This window comes from Sorex araneus, chromosome 2 (genome assembly GCF_027595985.1).
Source record: "Sorex araneus isolate mSorAra2 chromosome 2, mSorAra2.pri, whole genome shotgun sequence".
Classification (NCBI taxonomy): domain Eukaryota; kingdom Metazoa; phylum Chordata; class Mammalia; order Eulipotyphla; family Soricidae; genus Sorex; species Sorex araneus.
Genome location: NC_073303.1, coordinates 262,501,908 through 262,518,323, shown reverse-complemented (window position 1 = coordinate 262,518,323; position 16,416 = coordinate 262,501,908). Strand labels below are relative to the sequence as shown.

The 16,416-nt window shown below is 69.4% G+C and overlaps 1 protein-coding gene across 3 annotated transcripts in view; it reads left to right on the top strand.

Annotated features, from left to right (window-relative positions):
- Positions 1-12,269: 12,269 nt before the first annotated feature.
- The window catches only part of GRIA1 (glutamate ionotropic receptor AMPA type subunit 1), a 75,297-nt gene continuing 71,150 nt past the window's right edge, over positions 12,270-16,416 (top strand). Inside the window, exons 1-2 of one of the 3 annotated variants that reach the window (XM_055127091.1) lie at positions 12,270-12,538; positions 14,233-14,370. In XM_055127091.1, coding sequence (XP_054983066.1) covers positions 12,460-12,538; positions 14,233-14,370 — 217 coding nt within the window. In that variant the 5' untranslated portion in view covers positions 12,270-12,459. The remainder of the gene's footprint in view (positions 12,539-14,232; positions 14,371-16,416) is intronic. The other 2 variants (XM_055127088.1, XM_055127087.1) reach the window with 2 other exon arrangements.

Genomic DNA, 16,416 nt, shown 5'->3' with positions numbered 1-16,416 from the left:
GGCTCACCTGGGGGAGAGGAGGATTTGCACAAAGGGAGGATGGTTATGTAAAGGCTTTCACACAAAAGGGGTGAAAATCCCGCTGGAAGCAACTGGGAGGCGCAGACCACAGGGCCCCTCTGGAGGGCAGGGGCGAGGGGGCGGGGTCAGGGGAGGGCAGAGGCGAGGGGCGGAGTCAGGGGAGGGCAGGGGTCCAGCGCCCGCCACCAGGTGGGACCCCTGGCCCCGAACCAGAGGAGAGACACGGCAGTCAAGCGCGGTGCAGGGGCCGACCTCAGCCGGGCTGCTGGCGGGGGTCCCGGGTCCACACGCGGAGTCGGGCGGGGGGCCGTGCGGGCACAGCCTCCCCCCGCCACTCCCTGCTGTCACCTCACGCTGGCCCCCAGGAGAGATGGTCCCCAGCAGGGCCACGCCCGCCCGTCCCAGGCTGGGGGTGTCCGCTCGCCCCCTCCCGCCCGGAGCAGTGCACCAAGATGCGTCTCTCACACTCGCTGACTCCTGCTTCACACCCCGGCCCCTGTGTGTGGCCAAACCCATACAGATGGGTAGCGGTGGGGGGGTCTCCACGGTACCCCCGCACCGGCCAGTGCCACTCACAGGGACCTGGCCGCCCCCTGGGCCCCAGCCCGACTGCCTCTCTACCTCTCCCTCCCTCCCTCTCCCTCCCTCCCTTTCCCTCCCTCCATCTTCCTCCCTCCCACTCTCTCTCTCCCTCTCCTCCCCCTCCACACCCCCCACTCCCCAACCCTCCCACACCCACCCCTCCCTCTCCCCCCACCCTCCCTCCCACTCACCCACAACCACCCACCCCACCCACCCACCCTCACTCCCACACCCACACCCTCCCCTCCCACCCACCCACCCCACCACTCCCACCTCACCCACTCACCCACACCCTCCACTCCCACCATCACCCACCCACTCCCACCCCACCTCCTCCCCCCCTCCCACCACCCACCCTCCCTCCCACAACATCCACCCACCCACTCCACCCTCCCCACCCTCTCCTCTCCCTCCCACCCACCACCCTCTCCCTCCCTCACCCTCCCTCCCTCTCACCCACCCTCCATCCCACTCTCCCACTCCTCCCTCCACCCCACCCTCTCTCCCTGTCTCCCTCCCACCCTCTCCCTCCCTCCCTCCCTCTCCCTCCCTCCCTCTCTCCCACTCTCCCCCTCCCTCCCTCCCTCCCTCCCTCCCTCTCTCCCACTCCTCCCTCCCTCTCCCTCCCTCCCTCCCTGTCTCCCTCTCTCCCTCTCCCTCCCTCCCTCCCACTCTCCCTCTTCCTCCCTCCCTCTCTCCCACTCTCCCTCTCCCTCCCTCTCCCTCCCTCTCCATCTCCCTCCCTCTTCCTCCCTCTCCCTCTCCCTCCCACTCTCACCCTCTCCCTCCCTCCCTCCCACCCTCACCCACCTCACTCTCTCCCTCCCTCCCACCTCTCCCTCTCCCTCCCTCCCTCCATCTCCCTACCTCTCTCCCTCCCACCCTCACCTCCCTCCATCCCTCTCACCCTCTCCCTCCCTCCATCTCCCTCCCTCTCTCCCTCTCTCCCTCCCCTCCCCCTCCCTCTCTCCCTCTTCCTCCCTCTCCCTCCCTCCCTGTCTCCCTCTCTCCCTCTCCCTCCCTCCCTCCATCTCCCTACCTCTCTCCCTCCCTCCCTCTCCCTCCCTCCATCCCCTCTCCCTCCCTCCCTCCATCTCCCTACCTCTCTCCCTCCCTCCCTCTCCCTCCCTCCCTCCCTCTCTCCCTCTTCCTCCCTCCCTCCCCCCTCCCTCCCTCCCTCTCCCTCCCTCCCTCTCTCTCCTCCCTCCCACCCTCTCTCCCTCTCCCACCCTCCCTCCATCTCCCTACATCTCTCCCTCCCTCCCTCCCCTCCCTCCATCCCCCTCTCCCTCTCCCTCCCTCCATCTCCCTCCCTCTCTCCCTCTCCCTCCCTACCTCCCCTCCCTCCCTCCATCTTCCTCCCTCCCGCTCTCTCTCTCCCTCTCCCTCCCTCCCTCCATCTCCCTCCCTCTCTCCCCCTCCCTTTCCCTCTCCCTCCCTCTCCCTCTCTCCCTCTCCCTCCCTCTCTCCCTCTTCCTCCCTCCATCTCCCTCCCTCCCTCCCTCTCTCCCTCTCTCCCTCTCCCTCCCTCCCTCCCTCTCTCTTCCTCCCTCCTCTCTCCTCTCTCCCTCTCTCCCTCTCCCTCCCTCTCCCTCCCTCTCCATCTCCCTCCCTCTCCCTCCCTCTCCTTCTCCCTCCCTCCCTCCCTCTCTCCCTCTTCCTCCCTCCCTCCATCTCCCTCCCTCTCTCTCCCTCCCTCCCTCTCTCTCCCTCTCCCTCCCTCCCTCCCTCCCTCCCTCTCCCTCCCTCTCTCTCCCTCCCTCCATCTCTCCCTCCCTCCATCCCTCTCTCCCTCTCCCTCCCTCCATCTCCCTCCCTCTCTCCCTCTCTCCCTCCCTCCCTCTCCCTCCCTCCCTCTCTCCCTCTCTCCCTCTCCCTCCCTCCCTACCTCTCTCCCTCTTCCTCCCTCCCTCTCCCTCCCTCCCTCCCTGTCTCCCTCTCTCCCTCTCCCTCCCTCCCTCCCACTCTCCCTCTTCCTCCCTCCCTCTCTCCCTCTCCCTCCCTCTCCCTCCCTCTCCATCTCCCTCCCTCCCTCTCTCTCCCTCTCCCTCCCTCCCTCTCCCTCCCTCTCTCTCTCCCTCCCTCCCTCTCTCCCTCTCCCTCCCTCCCTCCCTCCATCTCCCTACCTCTCTCCCCTCCCTCCCTCTCCCTCCCTCCATCCCTCTCTCCCTCCCTTCCCTCCATCTCCCTCCCTCTCTCCCTCTCTCCCTCTCCCTCCCTCCCTCTCTCCCTCTTCCTCCCTCCCTCTCCCTCCCTCCCTGTCTCCCTCTCTCCCTCTCCCTCCCTCCCTCCATCTCCCTACCTCTCTCCCTCCCTCCCTCTCCCTCCCTCCATCCCTCTCTCCCTCTCCCTCCCTCCATCTCCCTCCCTCTCTCCCTCCCTCCCTCTCTCCCTCTCCCTCCCTCCCTCCCTCTCTCCCTCTTCCTCCCTCCCTCCCTCTCCCTCCCTCCCTCTCTCTCTCTCTCCCTCCCTCTCTCCCTCTCCCTCCCTCCCTCCATCTCCCTACCTCTCTCCCTCCCTCCCTCTCCCTCCCTCCATCCCTCTCTCCCTCTCCCTCCCTCCATCTCCCTCCCTCCCTCCTTCTCTCCCTCTCCCTCCATCTCTCCCTCCCTCTCCCTCCCTCTCTCTCTCCCTCCCTCCCTCTCTCTTCCTCCCTCCCTCTCTCTCTCTCCCTCTCTCCCTCCCTGCTGGCAGGGCTGGGGAAGCCCCCAGGACTGGGCTGTTAGGAAGGTCCCCCCACCCCCTCCCACCCCTGCCTGGTCTCCAACTGGCCACTAGCAGCAGCAGCTCTCAGGGCCTAGCCCCAATGCAGCCAGCCGCCTTCTGGAACTTTCCATGTCCCAGGCAGTGCTCTCAGGCCTGGCCTCAGGGTGTGGAGAGCTGAGGGGGGTCGGAGGGGAGCCGTGGGGGCCGGGTGGGGGTCCCACCGTGCAGGCCCTGCCAGCCCAGAGCCCGCCCCATATGCCCGGGATCTGAAGGGTGAGGAGAGCCCGGGCTGCCCCCAGGACTCCCCCCGAAAGGCAGACACTCGACTCACCCAGGGCAGGCGATGGGGCAGCCCGAGTGTCCCGGGCAGACAGGCCTGGACGCCCCCCGCCCTCCCGTGTGCAGACTCTGAGACCCGCGCCCTCCCGTGTGCAGACTCTGAGATACCCGTGCCCTCCTGTGTGCAGACTCTGAGACCCGCGCCCTCCCCTGTGCAGACTCTGAGATACCCGTGCCCTCCCGTGTGCAGACTCTGAGATACCCGTGTCCTCCCGTGTGCAACTCTGAGATACCCGCGCCCTCCCGTGTGCAGACTCTGAGATACCCATGTCCTCCCGTGTGCAGACTCTGAGACCTGTGCCCTCCCGTGTGCAGACTCTGAGATACCCGTGTCCTCCCGTGTGCAGACTCTGAGACCTATGCCCTCCCGTGTGCAGACTCTGAGATACCCGCGCCCTCCCGTGTGCAGACTCTGAGATACCCGTGTCCTCCCGTGTGCAACTCTGAGATACCCGTGCCCTCCCGTGTGCAGACTCTGAGACCCGCGCCCTCCCGTGTGCAGACTCTGAGATACCCGTGCCCTCCCGTGTGCAGACTCTGAGATACCCGTGTCCTCCCGTGTGCAACTCTGAGATACCCGCGCCCTCCCGTGTGCAGACTCTGAGATACCCATGTCCTCCCGTGTGCAGACTCTGAGATACCCGTGTCCTCCTGTGTGCAGACTCTGAGACCTGTGCCCTCCCGTGTGCAGACTCTGAGATACCCGTGTCCTCCCATGTGCAGACTCTGAGACCCATGTCCTCCCGTGTGCAGACTCTGAGACCCATGTCCTCTCGTGTGCAGACTCTGAGATACCCGAACCCTCCCGTGTGCAGACTCTGAGACCCGCGCCCTCCCGTGTGCAGACTCTGAGATACCCGAGCCCTCCCGTGTGCAGACTCTGAGACCTGTGCCCTCCCGTGTGCAGACTCTGAGACCCGCGCCCTCCCATGTGCAGACTCTGAGATACCCGCGCCCTCCCGTGTGCAGACTCTGAGATACCCGTGCCCTCCCGTGTGCAGACTCTGAGATACCCGAGCCCTCCCGTGTGCAGACTCGGAGATATCCGTGTCCTCCGTGTGCAGACTCTGAGACACCCGCGCCCGCCCGTGTGCAGACTCTGAGACACCCGCGCCCTCCCGTGTGCAGACTCTGAGATACCCGTGTCCTCCCGTGTGCAAACTCTGAGACCCGTGCCCTCCCGTGTGCAGACTCTGAGATACCCGTGTCCTCCCGTGTGCAGACTCTGCGGCCCGTGTCCTGCCGTGTGCAGACCCTGGGGCTGCCCTGCCCTGCCCAGAGCCCTGGGGGACACCTGGCCGCAGCCTCCCTGGAGGTGGCCCTGCCCCTCTGTCCTGGCTCACATCCCGGGTGGGGCCCCAGGGCCGGGACGGAGCAGGCGGCCCGGCCGAGACCCGGGCAGGGACGCCCTGCGGCCAGCAGAGCGGCGGCCAGGCCTCCCGCAGCCCGGCAGCCCCCACGGCGCGGCGTCGTCGCCCTGGCAACGCGGGCCGCGGGGCGGGGCCGCAGCTGGGCCGTAGCGCGCCTGGGGCTAATCACTCCCGGCATTGACATTCAAATCAAACGGCTTTGTGGCCGGGAGGGGGCCGCGCCCCGCCCACATCCTTCCTCGGAGAGCGTCGGCGCGGGGTGGGGGTGGGCAGGGCCGGGTCTGGGCTAGTAACCGAGCAAAGGCTCGGATCCAGCTGCCGGGCGCGCGCGGGAGGGTCGCGCCCCTGCCCGTGCGCTGCCCTATCCGGCTCCTTCCCGGGGGCGCGGGGTGCCCCCCCCGCCGTCCTCCTGTCCTGCCCTCCTGTCTCTCCCACGGACCTGCTGTGCGGGCGGGCGGGGAGCGCGCGGGGGAGGGGCGGCCCGGGGCTGGGGGTGGGGGGCAGGGCGCAGCGCCCCCAGGAGCCAGGCGCGGGGCCAGCGGGGGGAGCCCAGGACTAGCCCTGCCCAAGTCTGGGCTGGCCCTGCCCTGGCACCCCAGGAGGGCAGAGACAGCAGCGGCCAGCTCGGGGCGTCCACTGTCCTGACCACCACCACGGCATCAACCTCAGGCCAACAGCTTCAGTGCCCGAGCCTGGACGCAGCCCAGCTCATGCCTGGGGGCACGGCCACGGGGGCCCACAGCCTCTGCAGGAAGACCGGGAGGGACCCCGCTCCCGCACACCCGTGGCAAAGGAATTCCCGGAAGTAATGACCAACTGGCCCCGGGCTGCCAGGACCCACCCACGGGTGCAGGGGCTGCGGCCAGCGAAACCCTCCCGGGCCAGCACTGGCCTCCAGGGAGGCTCCTGCAGGACCGAGGGCGAGGGGAGGCCTTTCCGAGGGGACGTCGGCCACTCCCAGCTCTGCCCAGGGAGAGCCCAGTGGGCGGGTGGGAGACCCTGAGGCCGGCCTGAACAGGGCACACTGCCCTGCCCAGGGACACGGCCCAGCCCGAGCCTCCGCGTTGCCCTCTGGAGGGGGGGCTTCAGGCGGTCACTGAGCAGGGGCTGAGCGCGTCACGCCGCCCCCTCCCCTCCCCAGAGCCTCCAAATAGAACCTGTCTTAGCTCCTCCTGAAGTGCTCTCCTGAGAGAAAGGCCTGGGCAAGGCATGGGACCCACTTTCCTCTGCGGGTCAGCTCCTGTGCGGGGTCAGCTCCCGTGGGGGGTCAGCTCCCGTGCTGGGGTCAGCTCCGTGCAGGGTCAGCTCCCGGGGTCAGCTCCCGTGCGGGGTCAGCTCCCGTGGGGGGTCAGCTCCCGTGTGGGGTCAGCTCCCGTGGGGTCAGAGCAGCGGGCGTCAGACCCTCGGGGGGCTGGGGGACTCTGGGCCAGCTGTGTCGGAGAGAGCAGCAGACCCCCTGCTTTGGGCAGCACTGACCTTGACCTTGCTCTCCCCCCCCCCCCCCCGCGCCCTGGTACACAGGCCGCACGTGGCGGTCAGTGCAGCTGCTCGGAGGCCGCCGGCACCACCTTCCTGGAACACCCGGGCTCAGCCTGACGCCACCGTGGGGAGTGACCCCAGAGCAGGCGCAAGCTCGCCCAGAGGTGGGACTTGGGCAGAGGGTGCTCACCCAGAGGGTGGGACTTGGGCAGAGGGTGGGACTCGCCCAGAGGGTGCTCGCCCAGAGGGTGGGACTCGGGCAGTTCCTCCTGGAGCGTCGGTGAGGCCCCCTCGACAGCATGTATGTAGACTTCGTAAAATTTTTAAAAGTCACTCATTTTGGATTTAAAAAAAAAAATCTTTGTGTGTGTGTGTGTGTGTGAACATTTCTTTCAGCCTCTGCCCAGGTGGCCCCGTCAGCTGGGGTCAGAACAGGGTCAGCAGTGGGCCTGCAGGTCCGGGGCCACGGGGCACTGGCTGCTGGTTCTCTGCCTCTCCCAGAGACGAGTGCCGGCTCCTTCCACCTAGAAGCTTTTCTTGGTGCTCACAGAGCTGGCCGAGGCCAGCTGCATCTCCATCCCCACAGCGTCCAGCCAGTGCCCAGCCTGCTCCTCCCTGCTGCTGCCCGCTGCCTGTGGGCCTGGCCACACCAGCTCTAACAGTAAGACTTAGGACTGGCAGGTCGCAGCAGGTTCCGGCAGGTTCCAGAGAGTTCCGGAAGGTTCTGGCAGGTTCTGGCGGGGTCTTGTTTCAGTCCCATTTCTGGGCACTGTTATCTCCACCCCGTTTGACAACTACTTTATTATTATTTTTTTCTTTTTAAATGAACCAGCAACTGGTCTCCAATCTCAAGAGTCAGGCGGCCGATCAAAGTCTCTCCCTGTGCGAGGGCTCCCAGATCAGACGGACGCTTTGTGCCAACCGCCCGGCACGCAGGGACTCAGACAGACACTGAACGGAACGCAGCCCCGAAACACGAGTGCCACTTCCCACACGTGCGACACCGGGGTGGGGGCGCCCGGCCACACTGGCAGCCCCGGACCCCAGCTGTCCTGTCCCAACCCTCCCCGGGGGCCTCCTGGCCCTTTCTGGCTGCCGACGCGCCGGCCGGGAGTGAACCAGAGCGGAAGGACACAGCCCCCGCAGGAAAGGACGGGGCATGGGCCCGGTGGGGGCCGAGACCCTCACCAAGCTCGGGGGCCGCGGGGGTGGCGGCACAGACCCCACAGGGTCCTGTACGGGATAGCGGGGAGGGACGCCGTGGCCTGGCCTGGCCCAGGGCCGAGAGGCTCCTGCCTCAGCCGTCAGAGAGCGAGTGTCCACTGTGTGCACAGGCCCGGCCCGGGTGGCCCTTTGGCCCCACAGTGCCCCCGGGGGTCCTGGCAGAGCTGAAGGGGGTGCCACGGCCCCGCCTCCCGCCGCAGGCTCCCCGGCTGGGGCCTCGTGTCCTGCACGCGGGGGCCGCTGTGGGCAGCGGGCCGGGCCGAGAGGTGGTTCTGGGGACCCGCGTGCTCGTGGCCACTCCGGCCCATGGATCCGCAGCGTCCGGCGGAGCTGGGCCTCGGAGAGCCTGTCACGCCAGTCGCTTTTATGTTTTTAAGAGCATGTGAACTGTTCCCACGGAGACATTTCATAACCACCGCATCGGGGGAGGGGAGCAGCAAGATACGGCCGGGCTGGGGCCCAGGCCCCGGGGCCGCTGGGACTGGGGGCGCGTCTGCTCCCGGACAAAGGCCCCGGGCACGGCCCCCACTGACCACTCTGGGGAGGCCCAGCCCTGGCACTTGGGGCCCTGGCCCAGGTGTGCCCCGCAGAGCTGGGAGTGTGGAGGGACCCCAGCCCACTGGCCCCTCCTGACCCTCCGCCCTGCCGGGAGGGGCCCTGGGCAGCGCTGGGGTGACCCTAAAACCAACAGGAGGAGCAAAGCCTTGGACTTGCCTCTGGAGGCCCCTGGTGTGGGGCTCAGCCTGAGGTCAGCGCCTGGGACCCCGACAGGGGGTCATCCCCAGGCATCCCCTCCCTGCCGGGCAGGGGCCTGAGCTGGTGGTCCCAGAGCTCAGGGAGAGCCCGTCTGAGCAAGGGGCAGGGGCACGGGACCCCAGGGTGGGCCGGAGTGAGCCGGGGCCCTGGGTGTGCCTGCCCTCCCCTGTCTCCCCGTGGGGGAGGGTTTCTGGGGACCCCGGGCTGGGAGAGAAGCTGCCTCCTCAGGCCTGCGGCTGAGATATGGGTTGGACGGGACCCCGCGTGGCTCCCGGGGGTCCGCCCCATCCGGCCCTGGGCCCTGCTGGAGGCCAGAGACATGAGGGGGGGCTCTGAGAGGGGAGACAAACCTCCCGTCCCGGGGGTCCCCAAGTGGCCGACAAGCCCCACCTCCTGGTGCCCGCCCGCCCGCCAGGAGACCCCTGCTCTGGAGGCGAGAGAACGGGAGTGGACAGCTGGGACCCGGCCGGGGCCCGGCCGTTGTTTCGAGGGCGAGTGGATGGACTTCTCGGGGACTGCAGGTGGCGGTCACTCCGCCTGCCGAGGAGTCCAGCTGGCGTCCCTGAGTGGGAGGTGAGAAGAGCTCTCCGTCCCGAGCGGTCAGCGGGCTCCCGGGGTGCCCCGGCCCACACAGCCCACGGCACAGCGGCCTCAGCCCTTCAGCAGACGAACAGGGCAGGGCCATCTGGACGCGGGGCGGAGGGCCCAGGGCCTGGGCTCCCGCACACGCCCGTGGGGGTGGGAAGCCACGGACGCACCCTCGGGATGGGTGTACGCGCCCCCCACCCGGCCGCTCCCGCCTCCGCCCCGCTGACCCCCGCCCTGGCACCGGGCACCCCGTCTCCCCCGCCTGCCCCCACAGCACGGGGCCACCTGCTGGGCTGAACGTCCCACCGTGCCTCGGGCAGCCCGCCCGCCCGCCCGCCCGCCCGCCCGCACCCACCAGCCCACGGCACCTGCGCCCTGTGGCCTTCAACGTGCCCCAGACTCAAGAACGCGCCCCAGGACACCCCCTCAGGCTGGGCCCTGTCTGCCCGCCCGCCCGCTGCCGTGCCCCTTGGTGTCCAGGCTGGCCGGGCCCTCTCTCGGCACTCGCCCCCGCTGTCCACGCGCAGGTGGACGTGGCCAGCCTTCCCGGGGGCGGTGTGCAGCGAGCGCTCGCCCCGGCTGTGAATTGACCGAACGCCCTCTCCCCGCTGAACTGTGAGTCCCGGAAGATGCAGATTGTCCGCCTCATTTGCCACGGCAGACGCCTGGCACCTCCCGACACTCGGCACTGGGGGCATTTGTGGAAGGGGCCCAGAGAGGGCGGAGGGCAGCACAGCCAGGGCAGGAAGCTGCCCTCCTGCCGCGCCTGTCCATCTGTCTGTCCTCTCCGTCCATCCCTCTCCGTGGCAACTCGCCCCTCCCCCACAGACGCCTCCTGCATCCCGGGAAGCCGGCACAGACCGGGCACCCCGCGGCCTCCGCCACATCCACGGCACTGCCCTGAACGTCCTGCCAAGGCCAGAGACGCAGCTGGCCTCTCAGGCTGCTCCACACCACGGGCGGGAGTGAGGGCCACGGGGTGAAGGCCATGGGGGAGAGGGCCATGGGGGAATGGGCCACAGGGGAGCGGGCCACGGGGGAGAGGGCCATGGGGGAGAGGGCCACGGGAGTGAGGGCCACAGGGGAGCGGGCCACGGGGGAGAGGGCCACGGGAGTGAGGGCCACGGGGACGAGGGCCACCATGGTGCTGAGGAAGCGTCGGAGACCAGGACCCACCCAGGAAAGAATTGCGCAGGGCGCCCCAGAGCCTGCAGGAAGCTGCAGCTCAGGGCACAGAGGGGGGGCGGTGCCTGGGCCAGAGTGACCCCAGAGTGACCCCAGAGTGACCCCGGAGTGACCCCAGAGTCCCACTCCTGCTGACCTGGGCTGTGGGGCCCACTCCTCACCTCGGGGCCCCTGATTCAGGTTCCCCCTCCCCCTCCCTGTCCAATCTTCCCCCTCTTCTCTCTTCTCTGCTCCCTCCCCCGCCCCTGCAGGCCCCCTCCCCCCTCCTGAGCACTGCCCAGCCTGAGACCGTGAGGCCATGCTGCCCATCTGTAGCCCGGCTGCCCCTGTGGAGACCAACCATGGTGCCCACAGTTCCTGCCCAAACCCCGGGCTAGGTTCCATCTCCTTTCGCCAGCCCTCACCCCAGGGGCCACAGCTGATGGGTCTGGTGCCTCCTTCTCCAGGAAGCCTTCCCTGATGCAGCCCCACCAGCCCGGGGCCTGGAGACCCGTGTTCATGCCTGCCGGCGAGAGGAGGACAGGACTCCTGGCCCACAGGGGAGCATCTCAGCCCCCAGGGCCAGCACCAGTGTCCACTTCCCTCCCCACAGGCCTCTGCCTATGTTTCCATGACAACACGCTCTCGGGCCCTGGAGCCTGGGTCTCTCCCGCCCGCCTCCTCCACACTCCCATCTCTCAGCACAGGCCTCCCCTCCAGGCCTGGCCCCGGCAGCCTGGAGACCACCCCCTGCACTCCCGTCACACACATGTTACACATGTGGACACACATGCACACATGGCGATGTACACATGTCAACACACACATGCAGACATGTGCATGCAGGTATATGCACTGTGACTACCTGTGTGTGCACACACGTGCACAACCACAAACGCAGGAACATGCTTGCCAGTGTGCACACACATCCACACACCAGTGAGCACACGATGTGCACGCATGCACACATGTGTGTGCATCAGTGCACACGCGTGTGTACATGTGCCAGCACATACATGTACACATGAACACACGGCCCGTCCTGCCTCACTGAGTGCCGTGTGGCCCCTTCGCCTCCACGGTGGCACTTCCCTGACAGTGAAGTGTCCCGTGACCTGCTTGTCTCCAGCAGTGAGGGGCCTCACATCCAGCCTCCCCGCCTTGGGGTTTCCCTGAGGGATAAAGTGACCCGTGGCACGGAGACAACCCCCGTGCCCTCACCATACAGTGGGGGCCCCACTGAGCCCGATGCAGAGCCTCTGGGCAGCAGGAGGACCCCACAGAGACAGACTCTGGGCCGGCCGGAGCAGCTGGACTGGGGCTGGGCTGGCAGGGGGGAGGGGGTCAGGTCTGGGCCCCTGAGGGGCCAGCGTCCACTCAGACGCCCACTGCCCGCCCCCCCATGTTCACGCCTGGGGCCCGGCTGGTGTCCATCCCCCTGACAATCCTCACCTTTGACCTGGGGAGCTGGGGGGGCTGGGGGTCGGGGTGCCTGGGGCTGGGGGTCGGGGTGTCTGAGGGTCTGAGGGTCTGAGGGCTGGGGGTCAGGGTGTCTGGTGCGGGGGGCCGGCCACAGTGTGTCCTGGGCGGGTTCTGGGCTGGGCCCCCGCCCCGTGCGTGTCTGGGAGGGGCAGCGTCACGGGGGGGGGGGGGGACACGCCATGTCCCAGCAGGTGGGGGCAGGACACAGGTGGAAACCGAGGCCGCACCAGGCCCCTGTCCCCGCGTGCTTGTGTGGGGGGAGCCCCCGTCCTGCGCCCACTCAGGGCCCCGCTGGCACAGGGTCACACTCACAGCCCGTCCCCCTCCGCCCCTCCCCGGGTTACCTTTCCCCTTTAAGCCGGGCGCGGAGCCCGGGTCTCCTGAGAAATCAGTTGTAGGGTAACTGGGGCAGCGCCGCACACGCGCCCCCCCCCCCCCCCCCCCCCCCCGCCGGACGGGGACGGGGCGGCGCCGGGAGCACCGGGGGCGGGGAGCTCGCTCGCCCCGCCCCTGCACGCGCGCGGGAGCGGCCAGCTGTGGACGCGCAGGGCTGCAGCCCTGTGAGTGGGGAGCGGGAGGGGCGCGCGGGAAGCGCCGCCCGCCGCCGCGCGCGCTCCGAGCAGGCGCCCGCGCGAGTCTGCCGGCTCCGCCACCGCCGGCCCCGGGAGGCTGCGCGAGGAGGAGCAGGGGGAAGGACGGCGGGCAGGGACGGCCGCTGCCGCTCCGCGCTGCCCATGCCAGCGGGAATATGCGGCGCCTCCTGGCCTTCTGCACGGGCTTGCTGGGCGCCGTCGTGGGGGCCAATTTCCCCAACAACATCCAGATCGGTGAGTGGCCCCGCTCGGGTCTGCGCCCCTCACCCCGCTCCCACCCACGGGCTGTACAGGGGCGCGTGGGGAGGGGGCGCCCGCCGAGCCGCGGAGGCGAGGAGCACCGGGCGCTCGCGCTCGCTCTCTCGCTCTCTCTCTCTCTCTCTCTCTCTCTCTCACACACACACACACACACACACACACACACACGCACACGCACACGCACGCGCACTCACACGCAAGGCAGGGACCTGTGACACACGGGCGGCCACGCTCGCTGCTGGGGACATGCTCGCTGCTGGGGACATTCTCGGGGAGAGGGCGCAGGGGGAGGGCGCGGGGCCGGACACACAGGTGGCACCCCCTCGCCGGGCTCTGCACCTCAACCCCTCGCAGGGCCTGGGCTGGGCTGGGGTCTCCTCGTGGTGCCTGCGGGGTCCTGCGCCTCCCCCTGGCTTCCGGCTCCGTGGGCTTCTCACACATACAGACACACGCATGCACGCGCGCGCACACACACACACACACACACACACACACACACACACGCTGCCTCCCTGAGGGCCAGGAGGACGGGCTCAGGGCCGCGGGGCTGTTGCCGGGGGATGAGGAGGGGCTTGCCTGGAGGACCCCTGCTCCCGCTCTGCTGCCCGGGGGTCTCCTGGCTGCCACAGCAGACAAAGCCCAGCAGGCGGCCGGGGGGCTGGGCGCCTGGGGGCGCCACGTGCTCCAGCCCGGCTCCCCCGGCTCCCGGGGGGGGCTGGGAAGGGCCCTGGAGAAACTTGTCTCCTGACACCTGTTAGGCCCTCCTGGAGCATGGACGCACACGTGTGTGCATATGTGCTGTGTACATGCGTGCACACGTGCGCACGCGTGTGTGCACGTGCCTCATGCGGGAAGACACTCCCCAGCCCGAGGCTGTCAGGGCTGCCCCCGCCCAGCCTGGCTCCTCACAGTCACTGTGGCGTGGGGTCAGTGCTCGGCATGTCCCCTGCCTGGCCGCCTGGCCCGCTGGTCTGTCTCCAGTGAGTACCACGCCGTGGGGTGGACGCGGCCGAGTCACGGCCCCCAGCAGACGCACATGGTGCCCCGAACCAGGAAGGGGCAGCTCGCTCCTGCAGTGCTCGGGACTGGCCACCCACAAGTCCTGGCCCGGGGCCGGAGCTGTGGCTGGTCCCTGGGGCCCCTGGGGGCAGCATCCCAGGGGTGCAATGAGGAGCCATAACCCCGGGTCCCGAGGCCAGGCTGGGCTGGCGAACACTCGGGCGGACCCTTACATAACGGTCACTCTTGCCCGGACATGGCCGTGCCAGGAGCACTGGGCCAGGGGCCCTCCGTGGCCGAGACACACAGGGGCTGGGGTCCCCCAGGAGCCCAGAGGCCCGGCAGGCTCCTTACTGCGGCGGGGGTTCCAGGCGGGGGCTGGCCCGGCCCGGCTGCAAGGAGAACTGCCCTGGGCGTCTGGTGGGCCCAGTGAGCCCCCTGGGCACAGCCCCAAGTGCGGGCAGGGGCGCTGCCCACCCCAGAGCAGCCACAGGCCGGGGTGTCGGGGCCCGCGGGGAGAGTGGCCAGCACAGGGGCAGGCCCGGGGCCACTGCTCCTGCCGGGTGCGGCCAGCAGAGGGGACGGGTGAGTGTGGGCGGGGGCCGGGGGGCGCTGGCCTGCCCTGGGCGGGGGCCGGGCAGGGGCTCAGGGCGCTCTCTCTCTCTCGGCAGGGGGCCTCTTTCCCAGCCAGCAGTCCCAGGAACATGCGGCCTTCAGGTTCGCGCTCTCGCAGCTCTCCGAGCCCCCCAAGCTGCTGCCCCAGATCGACATCGTGAACATCAGCGACAGCTTCGAGATGACCTACAGATGTGAGTGGGCCCGCGGGGCGGGCGTGCGGGCGGGCGGGGCCGTGACTCGCCGGGGGTCTCCGTCCCGGCGGGGGCCGTGCCGGGGCCTCAGCCAGGACAGCTCCGAGACACGGGCGGGGAGGGCCGGGGTGGGGAGGGGGTTTCGGTGGCCTTTGCCCGTCCGGCTCAGAGGGGCCCGTCGGCTTTGCGAGAACGTGGACAGGACGAGCGTGTGGCCGGCCAGTTAGTGGACACCGGGCGTGTCGGGAGGAGGCGAGGGGTGGGTGGGACGGTGCTGAGAGGAGCCCTGAGCTCAGGGATGGGCGAGGGAGGGTGCCCGAGGGTGCCTCGGGAGGACGGGGCCCGGCCCCCTCACTCGCAGCCCCCCAAGGCTGCAGCGAGCCCACCGTCCCGAGCCCCCGCTGTCCCCTGCCGGTCAGAGCCGGCTGGACAGCGCCTGGGCTTGCTGGCCCCGGCCCCCTCTGGGAATCTGCTCGCTGTGTCCGGGGACCCAGGAAGGACCACGGGCACCTGGCCTCAAGGTGGGGGCTCCGTACAGGGGGTCCGGCGTGCCAGGAGATGGCCCGGCCCCTGACCGCCCCGGGAAGGCCTGGCCTGCTGAGTGGACGCGGGGCTCAGAGCTCAGCTGTGGGCCTCGGGCTGCCCTGGCGGGGGCAGGGGCAAGGGCGGGCTGGGACGGGCGTGGCCCTTCCCTCCGTGCTCAGAGCGGCTACGTGGCCGGCGTGTGGGCAGGTGCGGCCGTGCCCATGCCCGGCACTGACGGCCAGGGGTCAGTGGAAGGTGGGAGAGGGGGCCGTGCTCGAGGCCAGAGGGGCCGCACACTGCGGGCCTGGCGGGGGCCGGGCAGACGCGGCTGTGCCGTGGTGGGCATGGGGGGCTGGGCTGAACCCCGGCCCCCGGCCGTGGGCCCCGAGGTTGAGGGGCCTCCGGCTCTCGGCAGGACGCAGGCGCCCGTTCCTCGTCCCTGCCCGTCACGTTCGGCCCACGGCCCGGGGAGGGCTACCTGGCCCCTCCCGGGAGAGAGGGTCAGGCAGGCTCAGGACCAGCCACAGGGACGGGCGCCAGGCGGCCCCGCGGCCACTCACCCCTGAGCCCGAGCCCTGCGCTCTCCCTGCTGGGTCGGGCTCGAGGAGGGTGGACGGGGCAGGGGGGACAGCGGGAGGGTGGGCAGGATGCGCCGTGGGCCTGTCGGGGCCGGCGGCGGGGGTGTCTCCCCAGGGTCACTCCAGCAGGCGGCTGGGCCCTCCCCGGTGCCGGGGCACAGCTGCCCGCGCCCGCCGGCCACCTCGCCCCTCACCGCTCTCGGAGAGCCGCTGCCCGCGCGGGTGGGAACAGCCCCGGGGTGGCGGCAGGCGGGCGGGCGGCTCTGTGGGCGGGCGGGCGCAATCACGCTGACTCTTTAATCTCGGCAAAGTCTCCGTTCCCTGGGCGGGATTATGGTGCCTCTGCTGAGTCCAGGCCCGGTCGGGCTTGACACAGCCCCCCAGCACCCCTCGGGCGGCCGGGCCGGCCCGGCTGTGAGGGGCTGAGCCTGCCCTGCTGGCCGCCCAGCCCCCCGGGGGTTGGGTCCTCAGGCATTAACTCATTCGTGCCTCGCTCACTGCCTCCTTCATTCATTCACTTGTCTGTTTGCTGACTCACTCATTCATGGCCTCATTCATTCATTCACCCATTATCTATTGCAGTTGTTCGTTCCGTTGTCATCATCACATTCATTTGTTCACTAACTCATTCATTCCTTCTCATTCACTGTCCCATTCATTTGTTTGTTGGCTCATTCATTAATTCATTATTCATTCACCTGTTCCAGGCACTGCTGCTATCGCCAGGGGTCCCCGCTCCACCGCTCCATTCCCCGTCCCCCCGGGACGGGTCCCTCTCGCCCTGACCACAACTCCACAGAGCGCCCGCTGGGCTGGGCAGCTGCCAGTGGCACCGAGTGGGTGCAGGAGACGAGGCCACTGGCCACTCGGGCTTGCCCTGGGGATGGAGGAAGGCAGAGCAGGGGATGACATGGGAACGGGGTGCGCCCGGGGGTCGGGGGAG